Source organism: Eleginops maclovinus, chromosome 2 (assembly GCF_036324505.1).
Source record: "Eleginops maclovinus isolate JMC-PN-2008 ecotype Puerto Natales chromosome 2, JC_Emac_rtc_rv5, whole genome shotgun sequence".
Taxonomy (NCBI): Eukaryota; Metazoa; Chordata; class Actinopteri; order Perciformes; family Eleginopidae; genus Eleginops; species Eleginops maclovinus.
The window spans coordinates 13,664,275-13,679,533 of NC_086350.1; the positions used below are offsets into that span (position 1 = coordinate 13,664,275).

The following is a 15,259-nucleotide window of genomic DNA, read 5'->3' on the forward strand; positions in this document are numbered from 1 at the left end:
TATAGGCTGTACAAGGGTATTCAACATTTACTTTTCTGAGCCTGGTAACTTTTAAAGAACATCCTATTTTATTTTTGATATATTTTACAAATGCTATAACTTTTATGGACTAAACTGAAAAAAGCTATATTTATATTACCCATAAAAAGTATGATGAAATAATAATTCGCCTGTTCTTGAGGCTTGTTGTTTTGCTGTTGTAGTTTATTTTATCCTAATCCTAAAATAACATTTGTTTTAGCCTACATCTAGTATAACTCAAGTTGTTGAGGTGCCTCAGAAAGCGGACTTTTCTCAGAGAACATGAAGGCAGCTTCTGCGTCGTCTTACGTCACATGAATGCGGAAGTACAGATCCGTTGTTTTGCTAATCGGTAGCTCGGATGCTAGCAGCGATAGCCGTTTCATATTAAATTACATACGTAACTATAAACACTGAAACAGCACTCATGGTCAGGTAAGACTTAAGTTTCGATGCGACTACATTTGTAGTATAACATCCTTTAATGTGAATTGTTAAGGCGACTGTCTTTAGCATGGACAGGCTTTCCTCTGATGTATGTGTTTCTGGAACATCTTTGTTTAAACCAGCCTACATGTGGGTTTATTATCTGTTAACTGTTGATATAACCATATACAGGGATAATTTGAGCCAGTGTACACATTTAAAAATAATCCTTAAAGGCTAAGCGTTATAGATACGTTGATGAAGTTGTCATGCATGGTCATGTGAGAGTCAGATGAGGTGGGGAAGAGAGTTGGTTCACGCTACTGTCTCTGAATAACGTTATGACAGGTTAGCTTTGCTAGATCCAACAAGCATCACCAGCTGTGGGAGAAGTCTTCAGATCCTTATCATGAGTGAAAGTACTAATACAATACAGTAAAAGTACAAAACTCCTGCAATAATACCCCTATTTTGGTAAAACAGATATTATCAGTTAGATGATCTTAAATCAAAACACGTCATTGTGCAGTCAAATAGTCCATTCCATTGTTTTACCAAATTCAAAATGTTTGGGTTATTCACTGCTGCATGTATGTTGCATTTCATTGATGAAGATGATTAAGGTTGTGCCGATTTTAACTTATTTTATATACTGTTGGGTGTTTCAATATACAGTAATGCGTCCTATTCTATAATATTATCTATATTTATTACGACAATGTGTTATGAAAACAGCTGCTTTTTTATAAGCTAAACAAAATGAGCAGGAAAACAGGCCAGCTTTTAGCTTTGAAAGATTGCATTTTCTAGCACGCGTTTTCTTTAATAGTAGCTTGAGAAGTAGAAAGATATTCTTCATCCATAAAGGAACACTTTTTTAATTATCAACACATCTGGAAAAACGTGTTTCTAACTGGACTGAAAGGGGAAGAAAAACTGTAATCTTAAATGTAACTAATGATGCCACATACATTTAGTGGAGTGCTTAGAGAACAACATTTTCCTCTGAGGTGTAGTAAAGTCAAGTTACTTCAAGTTAAAGTACCCTTAATTTGTACTTACTGTACGTACTGTTTTTCAGTAAATGTACTTGGTTACATTCTACCAGTGACCGTCATTGTAAACAAGTTTACTGACTCTTTGACTATAAAAATCTGCCATTTCTCTTCCAGTTTTTCTATAATCATGGACAGATCAAAAGTTGGCTTTGGAATAATGCCATAATGGCATCCCAAAGCCAGGATCAAAGTTTGTCTGTTCGCAGTGCATTCAACCTTGTTTTTGATCATAAACCTTTTTCTGTGTTGTCCTTAGGATGACCCAGAAACACTGCCTGGAGGGCCAGGTGTACTCAGTGCCTCTCATCCAGCCCGACCTGAGGAGAGAGGAGGCTGTCCATCAGATAGCAGATGCATTACTATACTTGGAGACCATCTCTACAGATATTTTCAAAAGGCAAGCCCAGCTACACAAAAACACACACTGTGACAAATTCTCAATAGTATGAGAGTGTGTCACAGTTTTCTCCTGGTATGCAATATTCATTTATCCGTTAATTACTATTTTTGATTCGGTCATTCATTCTTTCAATTATTCATAGTGTGTTTGTTGTCACTATAGGGAGTAACACACAAACTATTTTAACACAAAAAAGCAATCGAAAAGTGTTTTTATATCAAATTCATTAGTATTTGTTGAAAGTATTAAAGGACCTAAAAATGATGTGATTTGAATGGATAGTCCAATCCATACTCTAAGCCACATTTTATGCCACAGCATCTGTTTATGAGCAGATGGTCCTGTCGGTACCTTGAAAATACAGGAAGTGTCTCCATGAAAAGAGAGACATTTAATAACATAAATGTTTTGCCAATATAACCTTTGTAAAGATGATGTGTTAGCAATTATAGAATTGATATAGGAAGATCTGTTTTATACTTGCACATCAACATCATAAATGCACATTTTACAATTACTTAATACATTTTTTTGATTCAGCACCCTGCAAAGAAGGAATTGTGGATTAGGCTGTCTAAAGTTATACCCTATATTGGATTATGTAATATGGTCTCAGACATAATTTCTTCTGCCTGTGTTTGTCCATATTTATGTTGGTATATTTGTGTTGCTTGCAGGGTGTCAGACAGTGTAGAGAAGAACCGCCGGCAGCTGCAGACCGTCACTGACCGGATCAGGCTGGCTCAGGCCCGAGTCGACAAGATCAAAGGCAGTAAGAAGGCCACCAAGGTAACACAGCACCTCCACTCTGTCAGGCATCTGTATACATGGCAACTATGATTGAGACATAGTAAGGTGACAAGCTCATTGAAAGCAGTAATTAGCCCTGTGTATGTATGTTTTATCAGCTGTTTTTTGTATTTAAAGGTTTTCTCAAGTGCCAAGTACCCAGCCCCAGATCGACTTCAGGATTACACATCTATCTTTACTGAAGCTATAGACCCCTCCTCACAAACTCGCCCCCGACACAGGATACAGAATAAACTTCGACCCTTTGATGAGAAGGCTTTGCAGGTGAGATAAATACTGCTGATTACACCACACTGATGCAACAATCAAAAAATGTAAGTTGTTATAAGAGCCTTGGTTTCTGTGTTCTACTTCCAATGTCCTTAAGCCCACATGCCATAGTTCATAACTAATATAAAAGACAAGAAAGTGCATACTAGCATAATAGAAATGGGGCCTTTATACTGCTGACACTGCCAAAACTGTGGGTTCATAAGAAGGATAAATAGATGCATGATTAATTTCCATTTACATGGCTTTTATCTAACCGCCGAGAATTATGGCAACGCTCTCGCACCGGTCAAATGAGGACAGGAGAGAATGCAGCCAAAGTTTTAACTCCTGCATATTTATTTAGACTGTAGGGCAACCATGACCCCATCAGTATTTGTGCAGAAGTTAAGAGCTGGTCCCCACACAGTCACATCTTTTCATATGAATGAGGGGCAGCAACTCTTTCTGATGGTCCATAAGCACTATGGATCACTAACGAAACATACGTGATCAGCATAATCTCATGATTACCATATTATAAAAAAGTATGTGTCACTCAAGCAGCACTGATAAGCTTTCATCCATGTCTCAGTTTCACCCAAATTTAAACGACCAATTGACAACCACTTAATGAAGTGTTACATTGGCCTTATTGGGCACCTTGGCATTGCAGTTTTGGAGATATTCAGGCCAGGACAGATTCTTTTACAGGTCTGTTGTCATGGCACAGGAGGGCACACTTTATATCAGCCACCTATTTATTTTTTTGCTCCAAAGGGGATGCTTGATTAGGAATTAAAGGGTTTAAAACAACATAGCCATGAGAAAAGTGTGATTGTGTGTGTGTGTGTGTGTGTGTGTGTGTGTGTGTGTGTGTGTGTGTGTGTGTGTGTGTGTGTGTGTGTGTGTGTGTGTGTGTGTGTGTGTGTGTGTGTGTGTGTGTGTGTGTGTGTGTGTGTGTGTGTGTGTGTGTGTGTGTGTGTGTGTGTGTGTGTGTGTGCAGGCTTCTGCATTTTTTATAGTGAACACCACAGTTTTTCCATTACCTTCTGCTGTGGCTGCTTGGTTGAGCTAGTGTTGTGTTTTTGTGTGTGTATGTGAGAGGGAACCGGGAGAAATGTAAACACTTCTGATATTTTTCCCTGGTGCCGAAATGCATTATTCAAAATCCCACAGAAGCAATGTCCCACGTGTGTGCGTGCAGAAGCACTTTGGCATTTGTGATTTGCGATACTCAATACTTGGTTGACATTTTACAGATCTGCCTCTCACTCACTTTATCTTCCTTTCAGGAGAAATTGATGTATTTCCCAGTGTGTGTGAGCAAGAAGAAGAAGTCTGAGGATGAGACAGAAGAGGGGCTGGGCAGTCTGCCACGAAACATCTCCTCCGTCAGCTCCCTGTTGCTTTTTAATACCACAGAGAACTTGTGAGTCCACACACACACATACAGATGCTTACTGTAAACACAGATTATAGTTTAATCTTTTCTTCATGTTTTTGGATTTGTTTGCTTTTATAGATATAAGAAGTATGTGTTCCTTGATCCTCTGGCGGGAGCAGTGACAAAAACACACACAACACTGGAAACAGAAAAAGAAGATAAGCCGTTCGACGCACCGCTGTCCATCACGAAGAGAGAGCAGCTGGAGAGACAGGTACCGCAAACTCCCTTTCAAACAAATACACATTTAACATGACGATTAGTAATGATACATTTAAGAAATGTTGTCTCTAAACTTATCATTTTTCTTTGACAGACAGCAGAGTCTTATTTCTATGTGCCAGACCTGGGCCAGGTTCCCGAGATAGACGTGCCATCCTACCTGCCCGACCTGCCAGGCATCGCAGACGACCTGTCCTACAGCGCAGACCTCGGGCCCGGCTTTGCCCCGTCAGGACCCACACAAAACATCCCTGATCTGCCCTCCTTCTCTGAGGAGAGCGACGCACATGGTACACACATACTCACACTTTTCACTGTTGTGAGATACTTCAGAGATGTTGTCCAAAATCTACTGGAGTTCAAACATTTAAGACAACAGACGTTATAAGGAGGTGCCTTAAATCTATGTGCTTCTTTGGTCTCTGAATGTTCCCCTGATGCATGATTCACCGACTTGGATAGCACTAAACAGCCTTGTGATTAAAGGGTGTTGAACCTGCTTCTTCGTTCTGTGGTTTAGACTCTACTTTCGAACAGGGTACCGTTTAAAGCTGATGTAGTTCTCTTTCTCTTCCAGGATTTCACCTTCAACCTAATGTTCCACCTCCTCCACCACCTCCCCCTCCTCCTGAGCCTGCCCTCGCTCCAGCTATTCCTGCAGGAGCTCCCCCCCCTCCTCCTCCACCTCCACCACCCCCCCCTCCTGTTGAAAGCCCCCCAGAAGTCTCTCAAGCGCCAAGTTCAGGTTTGCCTCCAATCCTCGCATACTCACACACAAAGACTCCCCTTTCAATATCATACTTTGTATTATCTTTGACATTAAGTGGCATAAACCCAAAATCCCCCCCCCCCTTCAACTGTCTCCTCTTGCTGCAGGCCCTGTAGCTGGTGCTCCCTCCAAGGTGGTTGAGCCGTCAGACGGACGTGCAAATCTCCTTGAGTCCATCCGCAACGCCGGAGGCATCGGCAAAGCCAAGTTACGCGACATTAAAGAGCGCAAGATGGAGAAGAAGAAGCAGAAAGAGCAAGAGCAAGGTGTCTGATTGTTTGAGAGGGGAGGGGGTTCTGCTCATGTTTTATTAACTGCTACACGATGCAGCTCTAACAACGTTGAGAAAGTCAGGCAATCAAAGCACAATGTGACCAGGCGCTAGTTAGCATTCAACCATGAGTTTACACGATGCATCCCAGTGAGCATCACAGGATGTGAGCTATTCTGTTTTTTTCTCATAATGTTATGATCACAGCCCATGGCTTTGTGACCGTAACGTTTTAAATGGCAACCTCATTAAAAGGTTAAGATGGTTACAGTCATATTTAAAATTGTCTGCATAGCTTGGCCAGGTCATGACCTAACATTTCATATTTAGAGAGAGCTACTTATACCGACTAAGTCGATAACAAGTCTTGCTTTAATCCTGTGCTCCACTTTGAAGTATAGCACTGGGGAATTTAAAAACTGTTTCACGTCTCCAATTACTGATTTAAGAAATACTGATTGTATGATTATTTAGTAACTGGGCGTCTTTGTCTCTCAGCGGTGGCAGCGGCATCTGGCGGTGGAGACTTTATGTCGGATCTCTTCAATAAACTTGCCATGCGAAGGAAAGGTGAGGGTCCCCGTTAAAGACATATGTGATAATACTGAGGCAGGTGGTCAGAGCTGAGTGCAGTAAATAATGTACCGTTCCCTCTGTAGGCATCTCTGGTAAGGGGCCAGCAGGCGGGGAGTCAAGTGACGCACCCGCTGGGGCCGGCGGTGCATTTGCCAGGATGTCAGATGTCATCCCACCACTTCCTTCCCCACATACAACCACAGATGATGATGACTGGGAAGCATAACATGAAGAACACTGAACGCTGATAATGAAAACATTTGATTGTCAAATCTGTACAAAGGTCTTACATTTTCCTCCTATCACTTGTTTTTCACAATTTGATGAAAAGTTGCCCATTGCTAACAGAAGCCTTGAGTGTAAAATGGGCAATAATTGGCTTCATAATGATAAGTGCATTGATTTGTCTGCGGAAAACAAAACTAACACTACTAAATAAAAAGGTGTTTATTGATCATGTTCATTGTAAAACCTTTTCATAAAATGAATTAGTGGATGCTCTTAAAGTCAATCGACCCATAACACCAACATCTTAACATTCAATAAATGTAACCTTTGCATTGCATAACACTTGAAATGGAGTTTAAATTTTATATACTTTTACTAACATTTAATAAACTGAATGTTTGCATTACGTAATATTTAACATTGACGCTTTAAATATTCAAAGCTGAATTCAAGACATTGAAGGACTGAAATACCTGAATTGTTGTGATAACTGTCTCTTTGTCTGCAGTGTGCCATCATACATTTGTATTCGTTATTCTCTAAATCCTCTTAATTTCAGAGGCATAAGCTAGCAAGGCCAAACACAAGAAATACAAGCAAGTTGGATCAAACTGCCTACCTAGCTGAAAATTGAATTCAAGCCAGGAGCAAGATGTTAGCAACAACAACTACATCTGCATTTTTAGGTTCGGTTTAAATTCGCTCAGTGATCGCTCGCTGTTGCAGTGGGTTTCCCGGGAGTTCTTCCCAACCTTTGTCTTTGGAAACGTCTAGGCCAGCTGTGGGTGACACTACACCTGCTTCTGCTTCTTCTCCAGGAAGAACTAGGAAAGAAGAATAAACAAAGACAACATTGGAATATGTTTTAGTCACGATAAAGTTCTTGAAGAGCGGACTCTTGCCCTTACCTTCCGTAAGGCGGCAAAAGCAGGGCCAAAAGTGGTGTGTGTGCTGGTGCGGTCTTTGATCCACTTGGGAAGTTTGGAGAGTGTCGCAGGTCGAGCGTAACGTCTGTCACACAGCACAATGCAGGAATAGTCGCCCCGGTGACGGATGGCTCTTCCTTTTGGCAGATAAAGTCTAATAAATACTGATTCATATCTTGTCAGTAAATAATGGTAACCCTTTATTTGGACAGTCACTTTATAATCATACCTACATTGTCACATATACATCTACAGACCGATCAAAACAGTCTCAACTACTAAGCTGTTGAAATGTAACAAAGACTGCATGACATATTTTTAGGTGGACTTTCCAAATAAAGTGGTACCTTAACAATTAATTGTCAGTGATTTTTATCTGATCTGTTGTGCTGAGTAATGCATCGTTACCTATGGATTGATTGACAGCCTTCATGCACTGGTTTTCTATCAGTGCTTGGCCGGGGCTCTTTCCTCCATTGTGAGGCTAAAAAACAAAAACACTGATGAGAACGATGACAAGCTTCATCTCAGCACTTCTGTGACCCTGTGCTCGTTTTTTCCAGGCTTGTGACACAGTGAGGACAGTAAGGTCTCACCAGGTGTTTGTCCAGGTAGGACATCTTTTCCTGCAGCTCTGGGGATTTGATGTTGGGATATGGCATTCCCACCATCACCACACACCTGTCATCACATGCACAGAAAACAGCATTTAGCACCATACGCTGTAGGCAGTATGCAACTTCCAGTTGTCAATTTGCACACACCTGCCCAGGTCATCAGAGAAATTGATGCCTTCACTCATCTTTCCTCCGACCACAGAGAACAGCAACGCTCCTGTGAGCCCGCCCGGATCTGCAGCACACCTCTAACAAAAGAAAAAGACATGCAAATGGTGTCAATCATAGAGGCAATCACTCAAGATGAACTTATCATTAATGTTTGTGATGAGGGTTGATGTTTGAGCAGTGACGAAGTTACCTGGATACAGCGGGAGAACTCGCTAAGCACCTGCTCAACCTGGTTGGCTTTCTTCGGCTCCTGAAAGATCTGGAAAAGTAATTGTGAAAGCTTAGAGATTTGCACTTTAAGAAATATTATGCCACCCTTGAGTAAAGGCTTGGTGAAGACAGTTTTCTCTGGTGATATACCTTCTTCTTGTTAGCGAGACGACTCAGTGCCCCGCTGGCCTCCCAGTGAGAAACGATGCGTCTCGAGTACTCGTAGGAAGGAAAGAAGCACACGACGCCGCCGGGGACCACATTACAAATGTTGGAGAGAATTCGCCCCGTCTCATCCATCTGTCAACAGGCAGACGTTAGCAATGGTGCTTTTGTTAGCAATGCAGCTACAATCAACGATATTAGAGCAGGAATTCAAGACAATAGTGTGTCTGTTACCATGCGTGGAGTGTCTCTGCTTTGGAAAGTAAAATCCAGCTCCTGACCGGAAGGACCGCTGCACAAGACGAGGGGAAGAATGTTCTCCGGAGGAATTACATGACCTACAGACAAAGGGCAGGAAGAAAGTTGTTTTATTTAAATATAACAGCACAAACATGAAATATTTTTTAAAAGCATATTCTAACATATCAAAGACTTAATACTTTCTTTTTCTGTGAGTATAAATTGTGAACTACGATAACTTAACTCAAATTTCACACAGAACTCATGACACAGTAATAGCGTTTTGGTTACTTGTGTTGTTCAGATTGCTTATAATACAACAAAGTATTCTAGATGAATAATTCATTTATTGTTTGGTTCCCAAAATGGCTTGATTTTCATCTCTTTTTGGTCAGTTCTGATACAATATTTCACCTTCCGGACTCAAACCAGGTGCAAGTTTATGACACTATTCTTCTATTTAGTCAATCTGCTTGCATAACCCGACGGAAGAATTGGCACTCAAACTAAAATCGGTTGTTATTGAGATTTTGTCAAGCCTTATATTATTCATCAAAAAATAGACAGACAGAAATATTGATAAACACATCACTAAGAGAGAGTAAGTTACGAAAGACCCCCCCCAAAAAAGCTGTAAAGTGGTTTGGTTTTAAATATGGGCCACTCACCACAGGAAAACTCTGTGATGCGCTCCTCTCCCACTCCGGCAGAAAATAGCAGCTCTTGTTTGAAGTCTGAAACCTACATATCACATCTTTTAGAATGAGAAATCTTACACAGCAAAGGCTTGGTTTGTTTTCAGTGGATTTATCATAACTCACAGGCTGCATGGTTCCTCCGGCGATGATGACGGCCCTGCACTGCTTCAGCACCTGGGCAAAGTGCACCGCTGGATTCAGCAGCAGGAACTTCACACTGCTCTCTGAAACAGTACCTGGGTATAAAACAGGGGGGATTTCATTACACTTAGAATTCTTTTTACCATCCTTTTTTTGGAGCTGTGTATTTAAAACAGTACCTTGCCTCTGCACCACCACTCTGCCGTCTGTGTTCCTGTTGGTGAGAGCCATGAAGAAACCCTCCACCTGCATCATGGGGGATGCAGAAAGCACTTTCTCTGCCTCTGACCCCTGCTCGTCTGCTGCAGACACTGCACACAGCAGCAGAGAGAAGAGAGGAATCGACAAAAACAACCAGATGAATGCTACAGTGCTGCTAAAATTGTTAAAATATTGAAATATAGAGGACCAACTTTTTAAGAATAACCTACTTCTTTCACTATCAAAAAATCTACATGATTTGTTATTCAAAGAATACCAGAAAAGGACTTGAATAGAGAACATTTTTAACACAATGGATTTCATTGTAAATCCTCTTAAGTTGTAAACATAAATCTCTAGGTAAATTCAACATTTCTGTGAATGTATTACTGCTAAGTCTTTAAACTTTGAGCAGTTATGTAATCTTCTTTTTATCTTTCAATGTGTTTTTTTAAGGATGACAGTTAATCTAAAAGTATCTTCATAAGAGATGTTTTTGGGCCTCTTACATCTCCTGTACATTGTATTACTTTTTCTGAACTTTCTTCTGTCTTTTTAAACATACATTAAGTGCAATTTAAAAAAATGTTTAGGAAAACTAATATGCCAGAATGTCACAAAAGGCTGAGTGTAAGGGATAAGATTGTAGTGTGAAAGAACCACAATATCTGCACATGCAGCTTAGATCCAGCTCTACCAAAAACAGATGTCTCCTTTTAGGCAAAATGCTAGTTTCCTTGTGACCGCCCTCTGACCTGGAGCCGTGTTCTGGTTGCTCTGCAGCGTTTGCAGGTAGCGGTTCAGGCCCTCTGTGCGGCGGTTCTCCTTGTTGGAGCCGCTCTGAATGTGCAGACTCACTCCTGATCCTGCGTACTTCTCCACAAAGCCCCCCAGCTGCAGAGAAAAGACACAGGGGATTAATTGGATTCAAGAGTGGGAATGTCAATATTCACATGAGGCATAAATCAATACATACATATTAAACACTTACTTTTCTGCTGATCAAGCTCTTCTCAAAGTATCTCGGCAACTAAAGTGACATTGAAAGAATGACAGTTGGCAGATTGGCAGTATGGTGTTCAGAAGCCATGATTGTAGATTTTTAACGGCAAAATAACACTTTCAACTACCTTAAACAAATTAATATTGTCAATCTGAGCCTTGAAGAGGAAGCTGTTAATGGTGAGCATTTCAGTTCCTAAAAAAATAAACATAAATGGTTGGAAATGTCTTTTGTCATATTAAATGTGTTTTAATATAAATGTTAATTACTTATTTACCTGTTTGTGTAGTCTGGGTCTGTGGATTCTGCCCCACCTTTCCTGCAAGGATAACATGTACGTCATAATGTCCAGTAATAACCCCTTCTGACTAACTGGCCATAATCGTCAATTACGTTCTTATTTGAGCCAAAACACACTTACCTCCCAGTACCCGGACAAGCCCTTCAACCACAAACAGAATCTGTTTAATGTACATCACGTTCTTTGCTTTCAGTCTGCTCCTGATATTTTATAAATATAAACAAGTCAGGAGGATGATACAATATTCAATTCATGAATCTCTGTGTGTATACTCACTTGTAGCGGTCAGAATACTGAGTTAGCTGCGAGTGGGCACGGCAAAGCTGTAAAAAGATTCACAGTAAGGTATAGTGCAGAGTACATGCGCATTTTAAATCAACATTTTGTACAAAAGTGTTTACCTGCGCTCCAGTGAGTTCTGCACTGTGTATACAGGACAGTGTGTCACTAAGATTGTGAGCTTCATCTATGATCACCACCTGTAAAACAAAATCCAGTTTAAGTTTTAGAAAATGTTCAAAGTATGGCAGAATTAACAGCTATTCAAACAGTTTCAAACCAAGCAGTTATCGTATAATTTGTTCAGAACCATTACTGTATTTTTGAGGGCCAGAGGTTAAAATAACTAGGGAATATTAAATATTTATATGTTGAATATTTCCTTGGTAATTCTGATCATTGCTGAACAGAAAATCGTTGAGAGAATCTAAAATAATCCTACCTGACCCTTCAGCTGGACCCCTGCTGCCTTCCTTGTTGCTTCATGAAGCAACATCTGATAGGGCAGCACCACCAACTATTCAGACACAATAAACAGTTAACACACAAATAAAAAGGTAATGATTTAATAAATAAAATAAAACATTTAGGGAAAACCAAGTGATGTTTCCAGAGAAATGGATGACAGTGTCACCTGTGCAGGGGGAACAGAGAGGCGCGTGGCGTAGTAAGGACATGAGTGTGTCTCTCTGCCCAGCTTCATCATCTGCTCTATATCGTGGACTTTCCCCAGAACGTCGTCCCTCATCTGCTGCAGAGCTGAAGGTTTGTTATAGGGACACACAGCCTTTGCTGGGCCTCGCTTACGTTTTACACCGTCTTCATTTTGCTTCTCTACAAAATGGCAGAACAGGAAGCGTTGTTAGCAAAACTGGTCTTATTTATTTATATCTTATTGAGACAGCTTTTGGGTAATGGTCGATCTTATTGCTCTGGAAATATGAGTCAGCTTTAAAAAAAATGTTTTTAATCATTACGGATTTACTCTGATTTGTGGCAGATTTTCTGTCTGTCTTTCAATTTTTGTCTCAACAAAACTTTTTTGGTTCAAATTACGTTAAATAACACAAACATTTAACCAGCCTGAAGTTGTCTTACAAACCTCAACTAATGTGGAAATATACTTATGTAAGACAAGAAGTTATAGAGCTACATTTTTTAGGTGCTCTCACCATGTTTGTTTTTCTGCATCTCCACGCAGCGGTCATTGATGCGTTGGCTGCTGCCCAGGCGGCGCACCTCGTCGTTGATACACAAATTCTGGAAAGTATACAATTGTATGTTTACTGCGCAAATACTGTTAGATGTAAAGGTTAACAATTAGGTTTTTAATAAACGAATACAAGTAACAGTTCCTGTTGATAGCCAAGCCTATGAGGGAAAGAAATGTAGATAAAGTGTACGTGTTTTTTTCCCACGCTACATTTTAAATTAAACTCTGTAAAATGCATTCACAATTTTTGTAGTTCTCTCTAATTGGGGAAAAAAAGTATTAAAAATGTATAAATAACCTGAGATATTCTGGTACTGTATTAGTTATTGGAAACAGATCATTCTAGGAGCCTTTATCAGACAAAATACTAAATCTAATCTTTTAATTACTGGTGTGTGTGTGTGTGTGTGTGTGTGTGTGTGTGTGTGTGTGTGTGTGTGTGTGTGTGTGTGTGTGTGTGTGTGTGTGTGTGTGTGTGTGTGTGCGTGTGTGTGTGTGCGCACATACCTGCCGTGAGCCCAGGGTGACCAGACTGATGTCCTTGCTGAAGGGACTCTTTTGAACCTCATGGACAAACTGGGCCAGCTGGGAGTGAGTGCGACTGCAGTAGTAAATCTGAAAACATGTATTAAGTCTCACTAAAAAGTAACGTGTTACACATATTGTTAGAGTTACAATTTGAAATGTCTCTTTCACACACCTTCATAACATGTTCTTCAACCAGATCGTCGTCATTGTCTTCCTCAGTAGCAGAAAATCTAAGATTGAGAGCAAACACACCCTGCTGTCGTTGTCCGTCACTGTGATGTAACATTTGATATCGTTTGTAACAAATCAATGGCTGCTCTCACCTGGTCCTGGTCTTTGACTCGTCATCGCTCTCATATTCTGCAATGATGAGTTCCTCATCCTCTTGATCTCCTTGGGGCTCGGTTTGTTCCTCTTTACTGAGCTGGAGCAATTTTATTGCCTCTTCATCTTCACAGCTCTAGAGAAATGTATATATTTAGCTGTAGAGACTGAAGGTATGATAATTGTTATTTATGTGGAATCTTCTATGCCTTGAAGTCCACAGTGCAAGATCACTTACTTTTCTTTTCATGGCATACTTCAGTTGAACGTTATTTCTGATCATTTCTATTCGTTCTTCCCTCTTCTTTCTTTTCAATTCTTCGTCCTGACACAGAGAAAAACATACTATGATGTTCACAAACTGAGCAGGCGAGAAGATGTTAATCCCTGTGATCCATGCCAAGGTCACATCTGAAATACATTGACTTCCTTACCTTCAACTTTGACACCAAATCACGGTCTGCCTTTTTTTGAACAAAATCAGTGATCCAGTCCGGCTCTGCAGAGGAGCTGCTAGTGGAGGACGGAGCAGTGAAGGTGGAAAGAGCTGCTTCTCCTTCATGCAGCAGAGCAGCTGACTCCTGTTTCCTCTTCTCTTCAAAGTCAGTGAGCCAGCTCAACGCTCCACATATCAGACTCAGAGACTTTCCCTGGGTTAACGGACACACATGATTAAAACCTGAAAATATAAATAACAATCTAGAGGCTTCTGCTTTAATCTCTTTTATAAACATGACATACACACCGTCCCAGTTGGACTTTCAAAGATTCCAACTTTGCCCTGGTCCAGAGCAATGTACAGGGCTTGCATAAACTGCTCCTGGATGTTGTAGGGTTGATAGGGAAATGGAAATGTGTCCCTGCCAGTTTCCATGATTGTTAACCTCCCTGGAAGATGACATGAAAGGGTTAATAAAGTAGCCTCTTAATCATTGAACAACAGCACATAGTTTGTTTAGACTGTGTGTATTAGCTACATGCCTCAACTCCTGATAGTGATGTTGTGTCTCAAATGAAACACATGGACATCCTGACCTCCTATGGGTTGGATTCTGCTTTTGTGCAGTCAAGTCATGGCGAGTTTATGATTCAATTTGCCTCGTATTACTAGATGGCATGAATGTACCACAACGCAGTAAATCATTATTCATCCTTATATATTCAAAATCTGTCACATAGTTTGTAACGCAGCTAACATTTGGCTTTCAAAGTTGTCACTGCCAGCTGTTGAGTTACCTTGAAAGAAAAACGTTATCACCAACATAAATTGTGGTATAACGTTAGCTGACTGGATTACATAGCTCAAGCTAGCTAACTTGTAACATATCACATTATCTGATGTCGTATATCTACAGCTGATCGTTATGTGTACAGAGATGGTTGGTTTATATAAGCTACTTACCCACAAATTGATAATGTTAGCCTTCAAAAATACGATTTTACTTTGTCTTAATGTTTACCTCCCCTGTTCAACATCCGCGCCAACAGAAAGTGGTGGGGAGGAGATCTGACCAATAGGGTGCAAGATACAACAGAGAGCGCGTGTTTTACTATAGTGCAGTGCTTGAGTGGACGGGGCTATAAAGAATTACGAAATATTGTCTATTAAATGCGGGGCTGATTGGTTATTACATTATGTTCAATATAAGTATAATGTAAATAGCCATTTATTTATCTGTAAATTGTTAATTTGCCCTGCTCTTTGTAAGTGCACCGCCTTTCCGGTAGATCTCTTTGAGATAAAAGTAACGCCACCAACGCGGGC

General features: G+C 40.5%; 2 protein-coding genes across 3 annotated transcripts; one reads left to right on the forward strand and one right to left on the reverse strand.

The window, feature by feature from the left end:
* The first annotated feature begins 341 nt into the window (after nucleotides 1-341).
* Nucleotides 342-6,951, forward strand: wash1 (WAS protein family homolog 1). The gene is made up of 11 exons (XM_063912706.1): nucleotides 342-456; nucleotides 1,762-1,902; nucleotides 2,583-2,694; nucleotides 2,833-2,979; nucleotides 4,260-4,396; nucleotides 4,490-4,625; nucleotides 4,728-4,923; nucleotides 5,211-5,378; nucleotides 5,510-5,668; nucleotides 6,172-6,243; nucleotides 6,333-6,951. The coding sequence occupies exons 1-11, from the start codon at nucleotides 449-451 to the stop codon at nucleotides 6,473-6,475; spliced, it is 1,419 nt and encodes a 472-aa protein (XP_063768776.1). The 5' UTR covers nucleotides 342-448; the 3' UTR covers nucleotides 6,476-6,951.
* ddx11 (DEAD/H (Asp-Glu-Ala-Asp/His) box helicase 11) lies at nucleotides 6,682-15,002 on the reverse strand. 2 transcript variants are annotated; one of them, XM_063912692.1, is made up of 28 exons: nucleotides 14,897-15,002; nucleotides 14,240-14,382; nucleotides 13,929-14,144; nucleotides 13,733-13,819; nucleotides 13,494-13,630; nucleotides 13,343-13,400; nucleotides 13,150-13,257; nucleotides 12,602-12,689; nucleotides 12,064-12,263; nucleotides 11,872-11,946; nucleotides 11,552-11,629; nucleotides 11,427-11,473; nucleotides 11,271-11,350; nucleotides 11,127-11,168; nucleotides 10,977-11,044; nucleotides 10,838-10,876; nucleotides 10,602-10,740; nucleotides 9,825-9,956; nucleotides 9,628-9,740; nucleotides 9,475-9,547; nucleotides 8,801-8,904; nucleotides 8,552-8,701; nucleotides 8,382-8,450; nucleotides 8,168-8,268; nucleotides 8,000-8,084; nucleotides 7,812-7,887; nucleotides 7,386-7,540; nucleotides 6,682-7,301 (listed from the first exon to the last, which is right to left on the reverse strand). In XM_063912692.1, the coding sequence occupies exons 2-28, from the start codon at nucleotides 14,366-14,368 to the stop codon at nucleotides 7,269-7,271; spliced, it is 2,682 nt and encodes an 893-aa protein (XP_063768762.1). In that variant the 5' UTR covers nucleotides 14,369-14,382; nucleotides 14,897-15,002; the 3' UTR covers nucleotides 6,682-7,268. The 2 variants fall into 2 exon arrangements, with proteins under 2 accessions (XP_063768762.1, XP_063768753.1); XM_063912683.1 differs by having other exon boundaries at nucleotides 6,682-7,540.
* Nucleotides 15,003-15,259: the final 257 nt, after the last annotated feature.

Excerpts from the sequence above, each read along its gene's own strand:
- wash1 (XM_063912706.1), top strand. Across the intron at positions 1,903-2,582 it reads TCTACAGATATTTTCAAAAG|GGTGTCAGACAGTGTAGAGA; the intron begins GCAAGCCCAGCT and ends TGTTGCTTGCAG. Across the intron at positions 4,924-5,210 it reads TGAGGAGAGCGACGCACATG|GATTTCACCTTCAACCTAAT; the intron begins GTACACACATAC and ends TTTCTCTTCCAG.
- ddx11 (XM_063912683.1), bottom strand. The coding sequence starts at position 14,368 with ATGGAAACTGGCAGGGACACATTTCCATTTCCCTATCAACCCTACAAC. Across the intron at positions 11,947-12,063 it reads TCTCTGTTCCCCCTGCACAG|TTGGTGGTGCTGCCCTATCA; the intron begins GTGACACTGTCA and ends GTGTCTGAATAG. Across the intron at positions 11,045-11,126 it reads GACCCAGACTACACAAACAG|GAACTGAAATGCTCACCATT; the intron begins GTAAATAAGTAA and ends TTATTTTTTTAG.